The 18,971-nt window shown below is 35.6% G+C and overlaps 1 protein-coding gene across 1 annotated transcript in view; it reads left to right on the top strand.

Moving 5' to 3' along the window:
- The first annotated feature begins 9,538 nt into the window (after positions 1–9,538).
- LOC141288346 (cyclin-G1-like) overlaps positions 9,539–18,971 on the top strand; it is a 10,966-nt gene continuing 1,533 nt past the window's right edge. Inside the window, exons 1-5 of the mRNA XM_073820470.1 lie at positions 9,539–9,697; positions 12,084–12,347; positions 12,459–12,712; positions 15,063–15,141; positions 15,227–15,337. Coding sequence (XP_073676571.1) covers positions 12,084–12,347; positions 12,459–12,712; positions 15,063–15,141; positions 15,227–15,337 — 708 coding nt within the window. The 5' untranslated portion in view covers positions 9,539–9,697. The remainder of the gene's footprint in view (positions 9,698–12,083; positions 12,348–12,458; positions 12,713–15,062; positions 15,142–15,226; positions 15,338–18,971) is intronic.

Consider the following 18,971-nt stretch of genomic DNA (forward strand, 5'->3'; position numbering starts at 1 on the left):
TATGTTTTACCATGGAGGAAAAAAAAAACATCCGGGAGAAGAATTTGTGAATTTTATAATAAAAGTCCTGATTGCGTGAGCCGTACTTTCAAAATAAAAGTCAAATAATTTGTCTGGGAAATTGAGTTCACTAGTGGGCGCTGTTTAATGGCATTACACTTTAAGAAAGCAAGTGTGTTGCATTACACAATTACAGTAATTAACTGGAACAAATAGCACTGGGTTTTAAATAATTTAAATATTAAATACCAAAACCATAAATACTTAAAGGGAGACGCTGCAGACAAAAAACACTGTTTTTTTCATGCACCTGCCAAGAGATTTTGGGCTTTTTGTATTTTCAGAAAGTGTTTTTTCGAACTAGTAGGGAGAAAACACCCAAAGACACCTTTAAGTGTTTGTTTTATAGCGCTTTATCTATTTGTGTCAATTGATTTTAATTACAATACATATTTTTAAAGGCCATTTTCTCAAAATAAGTTTTTTCTCATGCATTTAGCCATAAATCTCCACTTCAGTAGCACTTACTTCACACCAAACTTTACATTTTTATTCTTGTCTATATTCTGAAGGTTTTTACAGAGGGATTTGTTCATATATAATGTGCTTGATTTTATACAACATTGTATTCCCCCCAAAAAAGTAAAAAATCTATTGTTTTCTGCCTGCATTTTCTGAATTAAGGAGTGACAAAATGAGATACCCAAAATTCCTTCTGTAAAAACATTTGACTCTTAATGTCAAAAAATGTAAACAAGAATTTTGAAACTGGCTACATCCAGTGTTTAGATTTTTGTACTAGAAATGTATGCAAATTAGTGCATATGCCTCATTTGCATATTTAAACCTAACATTTTAGAAAACTTGTAATACTAAAAATGTTTGCAATTATCAAGGTAATCAATCAATTGGGTAAGTAAGGTGATAACTATTAGTTTTTTGTTTTTGTTTTTACCTTATTCACCTGCAGTGTTTCGCCTTAATTAAACAAAAACAAAAAAACACAAGGTTCAGATTAGGATGTAAAAACTGGTCATTTCTTACAACAAAATATGATTTAATTAAAACAAAATGGAAAAATACCAAACTATAAAATAATAATAATCACCAACTCTACATTGTTTATTCTTTCTTTCCCATGAATTTATGTTCCATGAATTTATTTTGTAAAATTCCTACCATAAATATATTAAAATGTAATTTTTGATTAGTAATATGCATTGCTAAGAACTTTAGTTGGACACCTTTAAAGGCGATTTTCTCAATATTTTGATTTTTTGCACCATCAGATTCCAGATTTTCAAATTGTATCTCAGCCAAATATTGTCCTATACCAAATGCATACATCTACGGAAAGCTTAATTATTCAGCTTTCAAATGATGAATAAATCCTTCCAACAATTATGTATCAGTAATAGAAACTAATGTATTTATGATTGTTATAAATCGTGAAATGTGCATTGTGCAAACCGCACTCACATTAAAGAAACAGCTCACTCAAAAATGAAAATATGCTGACAATGTGCTCACCCTCAGGCCATCCAAGATGTAGATGAGTTTGTTTCTTCATCAGATTTGAAGAAATGTAGCATTCCATCACTTGCTCACCAATGGATCATCTGGAGTGAATGGGTGCCGTCAGAATGAGAGTCTAAACAGCTGATAAAAACATCACAATAATCCACACCACTCCAGTCCATCAGTTTTACATCTTGAGAAGACAAAAGCTGCATGTTTGTAAGAAACAAATCCATCTTTAAGATGTCCATAATCCATAATAAAGCTTTCTCCAGAAAAGGTCTCCTGTTGTGCTCTCACGTCAAAATCCACTACATATGTGACCCTGGACCACAATACCTTCTTAAGTCTTAAGTAGCACGGGTATATTTGTAGCAATAGCCAAAAATACATTGTATGGGTCAAAATGATCCATTTTTCTTTTATGCCAAAAATGATTCGCATATTAAGTAAAGATCATGTTCCATGAAGATATTTAGTAAAATTCCTACCATAAAAATATCAAAACTTCATTTTTGATTAGTAAAATGCATTGCTAAGAGCTTAATTTGGACAACAGACAATTGTGCTACCAAATATTGTGCTAACAAACCATGCATCAATGGAAAGCTTATTTATTCAGATGTCAGATGATGTATAAATCTCAGTTCCAAAAAATTGACCCTTATGACTGGTTTTGTGGTCCAGGGCCACATATTTGTTTAGAAACGATGCTTGATCTGTGCAGATTTCTCTCCTGATTCAGACTAAATGACTTTTTCACTGGAGGAAGCGTTATTATAGATATATGAATCGTATTTTAGCTGGAAGCAGCCGTTCAAAAGTACTCAAAACTTGTTTAAAACCCATTCACTGCAGAAGATCCACTGCTGAGTAAGTGATGGAAAGCTACGCTTCTCTCAAATCTGTTCAGACGAAGAAAATTGTCAGGTTGTGTTACATTTTAAAATTTTAGGTGAGCTATTTCTTTAAATGTGGCACAAACCTCATTTACAACAGATATGCAACAAATATGTTAACAATTAATGTTAACAAATCCAGAATATGTACATAAGCGTAGCAAAAATTAGCAATTACCATAAGCATCATCCTAGCCATCTGCATATGGTGGCTTTTCGCACACAATAAACAGGCCGATAAGTGTTATTCTCTCTCCTACTGACATGTGAATCTTTGTGAGGCTCATTATTTGCACTTGTCGGCTTGTGATGCCTGTAGAGAGGGGCCTGGATAAGTGCGCTCCAGTGCTGTTGCATTATGGCACCTTGGCAGGCTGTGTGTTGGCACGGCCGAGGATACAGAGACAGATTGAGGCTGACACAGCAGACCTTCACTTGGCGAATGGCTGGCGCTGCCCGCTGTGCGGATCAGAGCGCGCCTCTGTCACACTCCACTCAGGAGGGCTGTCACCCTTTTGCACTCTTTTGGAAAAAAAAGGAGTGTTGTTAGAATTCAATTCCGGCTGCAGGTTAGTGACAACAACTGTGGAAGATGTTTGGAAATCCTTCACAGTGTGATGCAATAGTCTAAATGTCATCTTGGAGACTCGAGCGCAGCAGAAAGAAATGGGAGCATGTATGATGCATAAAAGGGGCTTTTGCTTTACGGCCTATCAGCATTCTTCACGTTAAACTCATCGTGCAGACCTAACTGTAAGTCATAGAGATTTGAAACTTGGAGGGATGGTAGTACTCACACCACCGACAATGTCACCAAAGCTCGCCCCAATCGGCCTGACGGGGGCGCTACGGCGAACAAAACTACGAAATCGCTCATATCTGCTAAACAGTGAGTCTTATGTTGTTGGTATCCTTGGCTCACGCTGGACATTTTTAGGGTATTTCGGATTTTTTGCAAAGCCTACTTTTGCGAACTAGTCCTAGGTTTTTCACCCGATCGGAACCAAACCAGTGCTGAAAGACTCTCTAGAGCAGTGTTTCTCAACCCTGGTCCTGGGCGCCACCCAACACTGCACATTTTGTATGTCTTCCTTATCTGACACACCCATTTCAGGTCCTGGAAATGTTTTCTAATGAGCTGATGAGTGCAATCAGGTGTGCTTGATTAGGGAGACACACAAAATGTGCAGTGTTCGGGGGCGCCCAGGACCAGGGTTGAGAAACACGGCTCTAGAGAGCGAATATAAATAATTTTCAAAAAAAAAAAAGTTGGACTTTCGACTCACCGTCGAAATTTTAAAGAAATCAGCCACTGGGGGGAGACATTGCTAACGGAGGCCGATTGGAATGAAATTTGGTGGGTCTGTTTTACTCACAGCCCCAAAGGTCTGTGAAAAATTTGAAAGAAATTATGCTTTTTTTCAAGGGTGTAAAGGATTGTACATTGTACAGTTTTTCACACATACACATGATATTCATATTATATGACAGAACTCCTCATTCCGGACAACTTTGCCTCTAGAACCACTGCTGTCAATCAAATTGTTTGTTAAATGTTGTTTCCTAAAGGGTCAGGGCCACTTTTAGTAAAATGCCTATAACTCTTGAACAGAATGAGATTTCTTCGGCAAACTCAGAATGCTTATGTAAGAGCTCAATCTGAGGTCGCAAGATAAAAATCGCGTAGCTTGGCCACTTGGTGGGGGTCTAAGAGATAAAAAAACAAAAATGGCTATACCTACTCAACCATTTGTCCTATCGACAAATTGCTTGGTCCCAAGTGCCACAAGTGTCTATAAGGACATTTGCGCATCTCAAAAAAACATGGCCACCATTGGCAGACGAAGTTTGAGCACCTATTAGACATGTTTAATGGAGGCCGACCAGAATGAATCTTGGTGGGCCTGTTTGACTTTAACACTTATGTAAGAACTCAATTTGAGGTTGCAAAACAGAAATCGTGGAGCCTGGCCACTTGGTGGCATTATAAGAGGAAAAAAAAAACATGAAAATGGCAATACCAATGCAACTATTTGTCCTATTGACATGAAAATCGCTGTGCATGGTCGTGGTCCAAAGTGCCACAAATGTCTATAAGGACATTCGCGCATCTCAAAAAAACATGGCCACCATTGGCAGACATAGTTTGAGCACCTATTAGACATGTTTAATGGAGGCCGACCAGAATGAATCTTGGTGGGCCTGTTTGACTCATGGCTCCGAAGGTCTGAGAGAAATTTTAAAGAAATAAGCCACTGGGGGGCAATATTGAGATATCTTCGCCAAAGTTAGAACACATAGCTCAATCTGAGGTCGCAGGACAATAATCACATAGCTTGGCCACTTGGTGGCGCTATAAGCGGGAAATAAACATGAAAATGGCTATACCTCAGAACGTAACCATTTGTCCTATCAACATGAAAATCGCTGTGCATGGTCTTGATTTAATGTGCAACAAGTGTCTATAAGGACATTTGCGCATCTAAAAAAAACATGGCTTTTTCACACATACAATATTTATATCATATGATAGAACTCCTCATTTCAGACAGCATTGCTAGAACAACTGCTGTCAATCAAATCACTTGTAAAATGATTGAGAAGATGTAAAAAAGAAAATTGACTTTTGCAAACTAGTCCTAGGTTTTTCACTCAATCTGGAAGAATTGTCCAGTACAATTCTCTGGACTCCAAAAAATGTTGAAATTTACCCTTTGGAAAGTTTTGTTAGATCGCTGTCCCCATGCCTAGACAATTAAGATCCAGCCCTGGACGCCAGATCCCATCAGAAAATATCAGTTTGTCCAGTAACAGATCCACTCGTCAGCAGAGTAGTCTAATACCCAAACCCTGTTAACAGGAGGTCTTGTCTGGTACCCAAAATACCCAAAACACTATTAACAGTCTTCTGTCAGTTAAGAAGTACGCCAAAATGTTATTCCATCCTGACGATTACACCAAAATGTTGACTGAGGAAAAAGTATTAAAAGTGAAGAGCAGAAGCAGGAGACGAAGTTATAATGGTAAAAAGGAGCAGAGTTTATTGAATAGTCTTAGTTGCGTATGTCTCAATGCTCAGACTTCGTCTGAAGAACACAAATCCAACAAGTATTGTTATATCAAACTGCTTCAAAACAGCATCCCATAAACCTTGAGGTTCATAAACATTCCCTCATATCTCTTATTATGAGGACAAACAGGCCATGAAACCACACAGTCATAAGACTAAACAACAATGGAAAAATAATAATATAAATGACTAATCAATTAATAAATCAATGAAATGGATATATAAATGATTATAATGAGTATGATTAAATGGAATAATTAAAAATGATTAAATTAATGAAGAATATGGAAAAGAAAGTAAAACACAACACAAATGTAAGGTTGCTCTCTTGAAGCAACACACACAGTTTGCATTGGAGGATCCTCAGATCCTTCAGTTTTAACGGGGTTGTTTAGAAAAGGGGCCTGTCTGAATTTACCCAAAATCCTATTAAGCCAGAAGGAAAGCTCAAAACTTCACAAATCTGGTGAGCACATGTAACAGGTGATTCTAAACAAGCATGCAAAGTTTTCAGGAACATAAATGTTTTAAAAAAATACAATTTCTATGGTAAATTACGTAGATTTGCCAAAAATGCTTTTTAAATAATTGATTTAGGTAATTACAGGCTTGCTTAAAAATGTCTTTTTTATATGTGACCCTGGACCACAAAACCAGTCTTAAGTCGCTGGGGTTTGTTTGTAGCAATAGCCAAAAATACATTGCATGGGTCAAAATTTTTGATTTTTCTTTTATGCCAAAAATCATTGTGAAATTAAGTAAAGTTCATGTTCCATGAAGATTTTTTGTAAAATTCTTACTGTAAACATATCAAAATGTAATTTTTGATTTGTAATATGCATTGTTAAGAACCTAATTTGGACAACTTTAAAGGTGATTTTATTTTTTATTTTTTTGCATCCTCAGATTTCTGATTTCAAATAGATGTATCTCAGTCAAATATTGTCCGATCTTAACAAACCATACATCAATAGAAAGCTTATTTATTGAGCTTTCATATGATGTATAAATCTCAGTTTTGTCAAATTTAACCTTATGACTGGTTTTGTGGTCCAGGGTCACATATGTGATTGAATGCCTTAATGCACCTGAACCCCAGTAATAGCTGCTTGCAGTTATATTTACTCTAGTTTTTGTAAAACCATGGAAATATTTAAAAAGTCACTTACAGACTTAATTGACTTCTTTCATAAATTGCATTGACTGGCTCTAAAATGAGACACCAATGTTTCAGGAGTTTAGGACACATAATAGGACACATGCTTATTCGATAACTGTTTTATTTCCTATTTGGGTTTATAAATAAACTTTATTTTTTAAGATTAAAGCTTAATTCAATATTATGTGGACAATTTTATATTTCCGTCATTCTGGTATCGTGGACTCACTCTATTGTTTCATACAAACGCAGCTGCTGCCATTTATTTATTTATTTATTTTTTGTACACTGTAATGGATTATAAGCTAACTAACAAACTACTACTACCTTAATTATTTATGTGGTGAAATGTTGTGTAAGAAAACTGGTCAGACGGCACTGTATACCTAAAATGTCTAATTTGAACTTGCCGTTTGCTAGCAACTGATTTCTTCAGGAAAGCTTTATGAAATATTTCAACTCAGATCAGTGTTTCGTGTCTAATTTTATCCTAAACATCAAAATAATCTATGAAGCAGTTGTGTAATAAGTGGGATAATGTTGTTGATGTATGTAGCCAGTTGTTACCGCAAAATAAAGATGTATATAATCCCTTACTTAATTCAAGTGATGAAGGATTTTGAAAGTCTGACAATAATCAATGTTGAGTGCTACTGTAAGATCAACTCTGCCTGGTTTAAATGTTTCAAAATGAATAACAGTTGAAAATATTCGAAATTTAGAAAAGTAATCAAAAGTAATTAGAAGTAATAAGTTACATTACTTTTATAAAGTAAGTGAAAAGTTACACTACTTATTGCATTTTAAATCAAGTAACTTGTAATCTGTAACCTATTACATTTCCAAAGTAACCTTCCCAACACTGCACATCAGCCATGTTTATGTCAAGCTTTTTCAGTTCAGTCGTGGCCTGGAGTCTTAATGTCAGTTTGCCAAGCTTTCCGGCAAAAAGAGGGCTACAGATGAATCTCAGTAATGAGCCATGTGCTCCAAACAGCAGGATTCTTGTATGGTCTCCTGTTCAAGCTGTGACTGTGAGTACGCTTGCTTTGCCACCCAAACAAGGCAACAGGGGGCTTAAAGTGTGCAGTCCCGTTTTATAATGGAGGATTATTTAAATATCTGAATATTCAATCAGTAGGAAATAATTAAGCATTCTCAAATCAGCCCCGCATCCGTTCGGCATATTGATCAGCCGCGGTCGACAGCAGGATACTGTACACTGAGCCATGTGCGGCATACAGTAGGGTCCTTAATTAGCAGCCTGGTTAGCATCCCAGACCTGGCATATAATATTAATGCATGCACATATATGAGGAAAATGAGCAAAATAGCCTCCCATGCTGTTTTTCTTCCACAGGCCATTAACTGGAGTAAGCTAGACCTACTTCCACATCTCATACAATGAGAATAAATCCCTTGGTTTTGTAACTAGGCACTGGGTTAAAAGGATCCCCCGGGAAAGCTTGTGAAAAAGGCAGGTCTATAACCCTTGGCTCTGGGGGATCTCGCCTTTGGACCGTCTTGGAATAAATTGAGAGCTGTCTGTAAGGCAGCTGCATCAAAGCTGTCAGATTGTCATGTCGTCTAATTCTAGAAATAGCTGTGAGGAGGGTCAGGCAAAGAGGCAGAAGGATTATCCATGTTTATAAGAAATGCTAAAAAGGATCTTGTAAGATGCTCTTTGCATGGAAAACGTCGAGTTTGCTTTTGGTGTGAAGGTTTTTGCAGTTTTGTGATATGTTTGGCGCCATCTGTTGGAACTGAAACATTAAGCAAACATATATAAGAGTTGTAAAATGCTATTTTATATTAAAAAAATGTATCAACACAGACATTAATTGTATAAATATTTCACACTTTTTTCTTTTTTGCTTGCAGCTTGCTTATCTTTACAGAATATGCCGTCTGTGAATTTGCAGCATGTGTTTATAAAAGCTGTCTATCATACACAAACAATTTGTGTTTCTATTATCCCTTTTATTTCTTTATAAGATTGTTTGCTTGACAATGAAAGTCATTGATCAATGCATATTTATTAGGCCTATTGTCAGATGTTTTGTGGGTTTTGGCTGTTGCTGGAACCTTCTAGAACTTTCTAGGACATGCTTCTCAAGGACAATAGGATTAGAAAGAGTTATTACAGTATTGTTCTCGTTTCGTTTTTAAATTATTCTGTTATATTCAATTATATAATTGAACACACCGAATAATATTGTATTATAATTATATTCTTTTTCCTTTGTGGCTTCATTAATCCTCACTTTGCATGCTTCATAGACACAGTAAGCAATTTTCCCAGATTTAGTGGCACAGTATAAAGCAAAGTAGCCTAATTCTTTACCTGAATATTTACTACTTTATTTAATAAGTGTTTATTTATATATGTATATATGTGGGGTTAACTAATACTATTGTTTTTAAGTTTTAATACGACTGTGTTATTGTTTTTAAGTTGTTTTCGTATTAACACATTGGCTTTTAATCACAGATTGTTGTATTCTTTGGTAATATGATGTTTAATCTAATGTAAGGTATTAATATAACGTAATATAATATAATACAATATAACGTAATATAATATAATATAATATGTAACATTTAAAGGTTTCAAAGCAGTTATAGTGGTGATTTAATACTTGTAATACTTTTTAAATGTTTTTTTTTAACTTTGTCTCACAAAAAACACACTGAATATCTAACATGCTGGATTCTACCAAGTGCGTAAACCCCGCCTCTCCCTGGCTTGTGGGGCGTGGTCAAAGCTTACAGACCAGGCTGAACCAATAGGCGTTTAGAAAGACGGAGCTCTGTGTCAGCACTGCCCAATAAGGTGATCCTATGTTTGGATATGGACTTTCTCAGAGTATAAAACATGGACGACGCCCGCGCGTCATTGCCTGACGCCAAGGGTTGGGGTGTGCAGGACGAAGAAGTTATATTGCTTTAAACTTACATGCTTGGAACTTTCTTTTTTATTTTTAATAACTTTATTTAGCATTTTACTTCATAAACTCGCATCTATTTTGATTTTAACCAGATCTACAAAAGGTAAGCTATTCGTTGTATTGTTATTATTGATATTTAAGTTTTAATATGTAAATGCGCAATTTAATTATTATGATACGGTGTGGGTTTTCAGCTTCTAGATGTTTCTTTTAAGCTGATCGTCAATCAGGCCTAACAAATGTTCTCCACCGCCGTAGAACACAAGACTAACGTCACGTTCGTACGCAAAGCGTCAAATAAATGGCTTTGAAATGTAACTTAAAGTGTACATATGTGGATATATAGATGTAAACATGTTATTATACAGACGACTGACACAAAAACAAACGGTTAACGGGTTTAACAGAGCTAAAATCTAGTAAAACATTGGTTAGTGGACATGCCCAGACATGCCCAGCAGCTGACGCACATGTAAGTTATGTTGTCTTTTAGATTTAAGGTTAACGTAACTTACGCGATTGCGTTACGCAAAGAATAACTAACGTTAGAAAACTGTAAACACGAGCATTTTTGTTTAGAGTAAACCGTTTACGTGTAAACATTAAGTTAAGTGCTTAACCGTTTGGTGAGCTGGGACATGCCTGGGCATGTATTTCAGACCCTCGTTCACAAAGCGTTCAGGGTCCAACAAAATGGTCACTTGTTGTAACCTCCCTCAAATGGTTAACGCGATTAAAAGGATGTCTTTGGAAAAATTGTGAAGACCTTTTACGAGTTTTTATGTTAAAAGTACGAAATTATATAATTTTGCCATTATCGTTAGATTACTTACAAGTTGTAATCCGTTACTGATTCAAAAGTAGCGTAACCTAATCCATTAGACTACATTACATATTTAACGTTAATTGAATAACTTTTAGATTACTTTTGCCCTAACTCGTTTATCACATTAATTTAAACCAGTGTATCTTGTACTATAATGATGTAAAAATATAAAGAGTGTGTAGAGAGAACATATTCCTTTCATTGTAATGAACGACTTGAAGTGCATTAAACATTATATTACAGCAAGGTTTCCCAAACTGGGTTTTGTAAAGGAACTGAGAGTAAGCTTTTCAATAGTATAAAATAATACATGGTTAAATAATTTACTAAGAGATAATGCAAATAAAAATGAATGCGTTCATCAGTAGTTGATGCAGTGTTGAAACACTAACGTTACTTGAAATTATTTTTGCAAATATCGGTCAAATGCTGTGCAATATCGGCCACCTGACTAATGACTAGTCTTTAGACACTAGGTGCGTTTCCATTACGAATTTGCGCAAAACTTTAGCAATATTTTATGAGTGTCGATTAAAAAGTATTGCAAAATGACGGCGTTTCCATTAACCGATGTTATGCGACTAAAACATTTTTTTTTTTTCGTGATGATTCTTGGCAATTGTTGTTTGCCTGAAAAACCACCTCACGCGAGCGTAAACTGTTTTTGCGATATATGGGATCTTTTGCGCAATTGATGTTTCCATTAAGGGTATTTTCAATTCACAATTTCATTTGGCGCAAATTAAGGGGTAATGGAAACGCTTCTTCTGAGTGATCGACTATTTTAGGAAGGTATGAATTGTATGCAGTGTTTATGCAATCATCATGTAATCAATGAAGTAACTAGTTTTTTACGAGTATTTTAACATGTAACGTCCTCTTATTAAAAGTACTTAAAGGAGTAGTTCACTTTCAGAACAAAAATGTACAGATTATGTACTCAACTCCCTTATCATCCAAGATGTTCATGTCTTTCTACAGTCATAAGGAAGTTGTTGTTGTTGTTGTTGTTTTTTTTTTTTGAGGAAAACATTTCAGGATTTCTCTCCATATGATGGACTTCTATGGTGCCCCTGAGTTTGAACTTCCAAAATGCAGCTTCAAATGGCTCTAAACGATCACAGCCGAGGAAGAAGGGTCTTATCTAGCAAAATGAGAAAATTACAATTTATATACTTTTTAATCTCTACACAGAGATTGACTAGAGCTTGACAAGATGAGCATTTGAGGTTAAAAAGTATATAAATTCTAAAAGTTTTTAGAAAATAAGAAATAACCAATTGTTTTGCTAGATAAGACCCTTCTTCCTCAGCTGGAATCATTTAGAGCTCTTTGAAGCTGCATTTAAACTGCATTTTGGAAGTTCAAACTCAAGGGCACCATAGAAGTCCACTATATGGAGAGAAATCCTGAAATGTTTTCCTCAAAAAAACAATTTCTTTCCGGTTAAAAGAAAGACATGAACATCTTGGATGACAAGGGGGTGAGTGAATTTTTGCTCTGAAAGTGAACTACTCTTCAATTTAATTTTTGGAATCTGATTTCATAATCCAGATTATATGTAATTGTTACATTTGCACATAGGTGAAATAATTAAGCACAATGCAAAACCTAGATCTTTAACAGTGCTTTACTTGAATATTTATATGCTGTTGTTATTCAGATGATTGACCAGGTGACCGGAGCAGGGCCTTTGCCCTTTGCCGTCCAGCTCAAAGCTCTTCTGGACCAAGAAGCCAGATATCAGCCCAAACTCAGTGGACTCCGAGTCATCGAGTCCGCTCAGGATAACGGTCTGAGAATGACCGTCAAGTTGAGAGACTTTCAAGTCCGAGAACTTCTCTCCTTGACGCGATTCTTTGGCTTCAGTTCGGAGACCTTCTCCCTCGCTGTGAACCTTCTAGATCGTTTCCTGGCTGTGATGAAGGTGCGTGTGTGCGCTTTTAGTCAAATTTAAATATTTAGTACCCAACTGTCTCTGTATGAATCACGGGTGTTTTCTCTATGGGTTCCTGTTGATGGTTTTTCTTTCATTCAGATTCAGCCCAAGCATCTGGCCTGTGTGGGTCTCTGCTGCTTCTACATCGCAGTGAAGACGTCAGAAGAGGAGAAGAGTGTTCCTTTGGCCAGTGACCTCATCAGGATCAGCCAGAGCCGCTTTACGGTTCATGACATGATGAGGATGGAGAAGATCATTCTGGAAAAGCTCTACTGGAAAGTCAAGGCTCCGACCGTCCTTCACTTCCTCAGATTCTTTCACTCTCACATTCAAGAGCAGGTGGACGCAGAAAGGTGAGCAGCTGGACTCCACTACTGTTTAAAAGTGTAGATTTAGTAAGATATAAATGTCTCTTCTGCTCACAAAAGCTGCGTTTTTTTTTTTATTTATCATCAAAAACATGGTAAAATTTTGAAGTACTATTACAATTCATAATAACTGTTTTCTATGTGAATATCTGTTAAAATGTAATTTTTTTTTTTTTTTTTTTTTTTTTTTGCTGAATTTATCATTACTCCAGTCTTTAGTGTCACATGATCCTTCAGAAATCATTCTAATATGTGACCCTGGACCACAAAACCAGTCTTAAGTCGCTGGGGTATATTTGTAGCAATAGCCAAAAATGCATTGCATGGGTCAAAATTTTTGATTTTTCTTTTATGACAAAAATCATTAGGAAATTAAGTAAAGATAATGTTCCATGAAGATTTTTTTGTAAAATTCCTTCTGTAAACATATCAAAATGTAATTTTTGATTTGTAATATGCATTGTTAAGAACCTAATTTGGACAACTTTAAAGGTGATTTTCTCAGTCTTTTTGATTTTTTTGCATCCTCAGATTTCTGATTTCAAATAGATGTATCTCAGCCAAATATTGTCCTATCCTAACAAACCATACATCAATAGAAAGCTTATTTATTGAGCTTTCATATGATGTATAAATCTCAGTTTTGTCAAATTTAACCTTATGACTGGTTTTGTGGTCCAGGGTCACATATGCTGATTTTCTGCTCAAGATGATGTTTAAAACGGTTGTGCTTCCCAATATTTTTGTGGAAACTGTGGTGCATTTTATTTTTCAGGATTCACAGATGATTCGAAAGTTGAAAAGAACAGCATTTATTTGAAAGGAATCTTTTGTAGCATTATAAACAGGGGTGCAAAAAAGGGTTTTTTTGTTGTTGTTTTTTAAGCCAGGTTCTCATAAGAGTACCTGGAGATTTGGTTTGGTCCTCACAGTACACATAGTGTGACCCATTAAATATAATATTTAAAAAAATAAAAATAATAATTATAGTGATAATATCATAGGACTTTATTATTGTTATCATTTTAAATAAAACTATAAACAAAATCATGAAGTGTGGTAATACTATTATGTTTTAAAATAAAAGGGAGTAATAAATATAATACTATTATTTTATAGTAAACCTAAAATTAAAATGATAATATTTACACTTTTTTTTTTTTTTTTTTTTTTTTTTTTTTTTGTGAATTTTCATGGTTTTAAACCTAAATTAGCAAGCTTTTATTTTGGTGGGTTGCTGGCAAGTAAATGTACGTTTCCTAATAAAGAGTGTTCTCGCAAAGTGCTTTGAAAACAGCAAGCAAATAGTCTAGAATTATGCTTTTTAGTTTGAATAGAAATCTTATATAGTATTACAGGTTGTTGATCTAAAATGGTAATTGTGCATTAACAGCTGCAACCATGTTGGTACGCAAATGTGTGCTCAGAACTTATCTACAAAGCGCATTTTCTTATTTCAGGGTGTCCGCAGGTCCTTAAGTTTTAAAATGCCTTTAAATAACGTTTTCCTAATAAAAAGCCTTAAGTCGGATTCGATGGGTCTTCTATATTTTGTAATATTTGTATCACATTACCGCTAGAATATCTTTGGTCTGACGGACCTAATGGCAGTTTATATTAAATTCATAGATGCATTTGAAACATTAATCTAATAACATTATATATTATTTATTGCACTTGTAAGTTTGCAGTGTAAACTATTTAATCTGCCTGGTAACAGCCCTAAACAATTTATTGTTGAATTGTAATAATTTGAAATGAAAGGGGATGCATGCATTTAAAAGGTTTGAAAAAAAAAAAAAAAAAAAAAAAATAGGCATTTATAAAGGTAAATAAAAAATAAATAAATGCTGATTTAAGTATGCTAAAATTGAACACTGATGAAAAAATATTGCTTTTTTTAAATATTTTTGTGTGGAATATTGTCTGCTGATACGGAAAGTAGTAAAAATATCATTAATGACATTTTAGTTTTGAAATTTAGGTTTTTACATTAAACACATTAAATATTACATATACTTTATGTAATATAGTGTGTATTTCTATTACAGGTTTAGGTAAGTTAATATAAGGTGGTATTTAAAAAGTCTTAAATTTCACTTGTTCATATCTGTAGAAACCCTGTATTTTGGCCGTGCATGCGGACCACTTGTGTGCACCCCGATTTATAAATGCATACAATTTTTGATCACTTTAATGCATCCTTGGTATATAAATTTTTTTAACAGACCCTAAACGTTTGAACAGTAGTGTGCATTTCTTGAAAATAACCATAACCTGGTTTAAACTGTGTTAATAGGCTTACATTAAAATAAGTTCCATTGTTTCTTTTCAGTAAGCGGATTCTGAACATTGAGAGGCTCGAGGCTCAGTTGAAGGCTTGCCATTGCTCTTTCACTTTTACTAAAATCAAGGTAAGCTGTTCGAACCGCTCTGCAGTTTTCCTTTTCGAAATGGTCGACGTGTGTTTGGAGATTGACTGTAATTCTGTCTCTACAGCCTTCGCTGCTCGCTTTGTCGCTTCTGGCCCTGGAGATCGAAGATCAGCATGAGTGTGAGCCGGTTCCTGCTCTGAAAGAGGCTCTGGATGGTCTACAGCAGAGTTTGACTGTAAGTTTCCTGCAAGATTTCTATAAACCGCTGCTAAAAAGGTTTACTTGTTTGGGTGGAGGCGTACAGCAGACTGACTGAGTGTTTCACAAAGCGTTTAGCGCTGAAACTAGCTCCTAAATCTGCGCAACATAAAGACTGATTTTAAATCTGTGATTTATACGGGTCCGCAAGTTCGCTTGGGGTTTGTGAAATCACTCATTTCGCGTGGCGGTGTGCACTGCTTCTCGAGTGAACTGTTCGCGTGTCACCCCATTTCTCACGAAAAATGTTAAAGCTGTTTTGGCTGAACAGGTACGCCTGTACAAACATCTCTATAATCCATCAATGCGTGACCATAGAAATGGTCAGATGGCAAATAACTCATCGTGACCAGTATTGGAAAGGACGAAAACTTTTGCAAAAAAGTTTGTGAAACTGTACATTTTAACACTGTTGTGTTGGTTTTACTGTTGAAGACTGCTGCAATAAAAATATTTCCCATAATTGCTTTTGTTAGTGTTTCACATTACTTATTTGCATAGGCGTAATTCACAATGGGTGGGATGAGTGGGACACTTTTTGCAAAGCTCGATATTGTCCCACCACTTTTTTGAACATCTCGCAGCAACGGACGTACCTAATGCTGATGAAACATTCCTTTCTGTTGAATAAGGTGCTGACGCTGGAATCTGTAGTTTTTTTTTTTTTTTTTTTTTTCTGAAATCATGCTTAATGTTCGTTGCGATGTTAATTAGCGACGCAACTTTCTCAATGCGGCTCGTGCTCAGTGTTCACACGCGAGCACTTCAATCCCTCGCTTATTACTCATTACGGTTAAAAATCAAAACAAAATACACACAAATGTGTCTCTGATATAGGATCACAGATGAACATATTTAATTTTATTAAGGGATGGAAAAAAGTGCGTGACGGCAGATTAGAACCGAAACCCTCTAAGGCTGATGATACACAGAGCAACTTTTTGAGCAATTTTATCCGGCAACTTTTTTTACGCAGTGTTGCTTGGGCACTTTCCCATTGTGAATGGGTAACACATTTCTATCTGGATAATTTAGATCAGTTGTGGGATTGACGGCACCATTTGCCAAAGTTGCCCGGCAACATTGCTCAAAAAGTTGCCCAGTGTATCATCAGCATAACTCATCTAACGAACATTCTACCACTAGACTATTGGATATTACTAATGATTCTTGCATATATATGCATTTATTCACTGCAACATTTATCTCGAGGCTAATAACATATTATTAAAGTACATGTAAGAATAAAATGATCATGTTAAAAACTAGTTTAATGTCAATACTTTATGTACACATGATCAGAGCCTGTAACCACAAAACATTTCATCTTACCACTAAAAGTTCTCAGCTAAGAGTTTTCTCTTAAAACCTATTCGCAAAGCTGCTGAGACAAACTTTTACTAAGGAATATAGAGAAGTCTTAAGCGAAAAGTAAGGGCGGGGTTGACCTCGTTACTATGGATGATGTCGACGTGCTTATTAACTATGCACACAATGATTGGCTGATAGGGGAGGGGTCTCTGTCAGACATTTATGCATAGAAATATTGCAACATGCAATATTATATCATTTAAATAAAGGTTTTAAAATAAAAATGTTGCAATATTCAAATAAAGATTTTAAAATGCAGGCTAATTAAACGTGTATCTTCAGCCTCATGTGCGCTCCTCGTATGCATATAAACAGCCTTTTAATTAACAGGGTAGAATAATCATAGGTGATAGTAAGGCAAGTAAACGTAAAATAAAATTTTACGTTCTCTTACTTACCCAACTTGTTAGTGAAAATAAAGTTGGGATAACCTCAAAAACTAAAAAAGATTTGTGGGAAAATATATGTGTGCAAATAAATGCAGCTTTCCCAGAAGCAAATATGACTGTGAGAAGCGCTGGTATTCTTTGCAAAGTCAGGTAAATTAAGGCAGAGATTGCAGAATTTAAGTGACAAACAACTGCTACAGCTAAACGGACATTACTTTTAAGTTGCCGATAATGTTTTCATGTAACCTTGTTATGCGTTTGCAGATTAAAATCCTTAGCCTCATTAAAATATTTATTGCATTCATAGGAAGCTGCCATTCGAGGATTGTTAAAACCTTGATCTGTGGCGTTAGGGGTTGTTTTTATTTGTTGCAATTCTGCAGCAGTCCTTTGCGATTAAGACCGCACCTTCTGAAAAGCTCATTATCATCCAATGCTTCTAAAATGTTTCTGTTCTGAGGCAGCGTTTTAGGACTTGATCTTTAGTGACTTAGGAGTCCTCTCCACTACTCCTAACATTTCGCAGATTTAGGAGCTAGTTTTAGTCCTAAAACGCTTTGTGAAATACTCTTAGAGCAAAAATGAGGAGTCCTAAATTTAGGATTGTTTTAAGCATTACTTTTAAGATTTTCTCCTAAAGTTATGAGGCTACTTTTATATTTCTGTGTTCAAAATTGTATATTTTTGTATACGTTATAAGTGCAAGAGAAAAGCATGGCAATATATATTTTCCTCCCCATCTCATATTTATTTGTCTTACAAACATTTACTGTGTCTGGTATGATAAGAATGGGGCCTGGTTGAAAGCGATCACTGATGCAGTTAGGGATGGGGCCGATCCGATCCAGTATCGGTATCGGGTTCCGATACCAGCTTAATTAATGGATCGGAAATTTCCGATCCAACCTAGAGAAATTTCCGATCCAGAGTTATGTCTACGTACAGTGCTGTCTGCTGAAATGACTTCACAAGTGATCCCGGGCTAGGTGACGTGTCTGTGCTCCAATGAGACACTGAGAGAGATGACATGCCTCCTTTCAGGAAATCTTCAGTTTGCAGGTAGCAGTTTAGCATTGAGCGTCATACATGTCCGCTGTGTGGAAATACTTTACGGTCGGAAACGCCGCAAAGACAGCAACGTGCAATGTTTGCAAAGCCGTTGTTCCGAGAGGTGGCACCTCGTGGATTTATTTAGTAGATTAACTGTTAAATATTACCCATCATAGAGTAAAAGTTTATAATTTGTAGACTTCGTGCGTGTTATTTTCTGTTTTTAACGTTGCCGCACACACCTGAAGCGAGCACGCGCACAGAGAGAGAGAGACGTGATTCAAACTGCGCGATTCACAGACTGATTACTCTTTAACGTCTCTTGAACCGAAACATTCATACAAAGTTATGTTTAAATACCCGTTGTTTTATTCTGGTAACACCGTCGGTTATGTCTTCAGTGAACCGAAACAGCTGAGAAGGAGATGCGCGCCAGTATTATGTGCATTAGGCCTTAAAGAGACAGCATCCTATAAATACCTGCAGTGAGAAGCACTAGTTATTTATCAATGAATTATTAAATTTCTGCACCTGAATACTAGTATTATTGATTTTATTAGTAACTTTATGTTGTATTCATCTACACTTGTCATTTGTGTTAGTGTTCTTGTTTTGTTACTTATTATATTAGTTCAGCTAGTTTTTGCTGTGGATTAGAAGTACTTAAAGTAAGCATTCAGTAATTAATAAACAACAAACTTTTTTTTGTTTTGTTTGTTTTTTGCTGATCCGAAAAGTGCACTTATTGCACTTTTATTCAAAATGTTTAACATTTGAAAACCTTATATTGTTGCTGCTACA

Source organism: Garra rufa, chromosome 16, assembly GCF_049309525.1.
Source record: "Garra rufa chromosome 16, GarRuf1.0, whole genome shotgun sequence".
Lineage (NCBI taxonomy): Eukaryota > Metazoa > Chordata > Actinopteri > Cypriniformes > Cyprinidae > Garra > Garra rufa.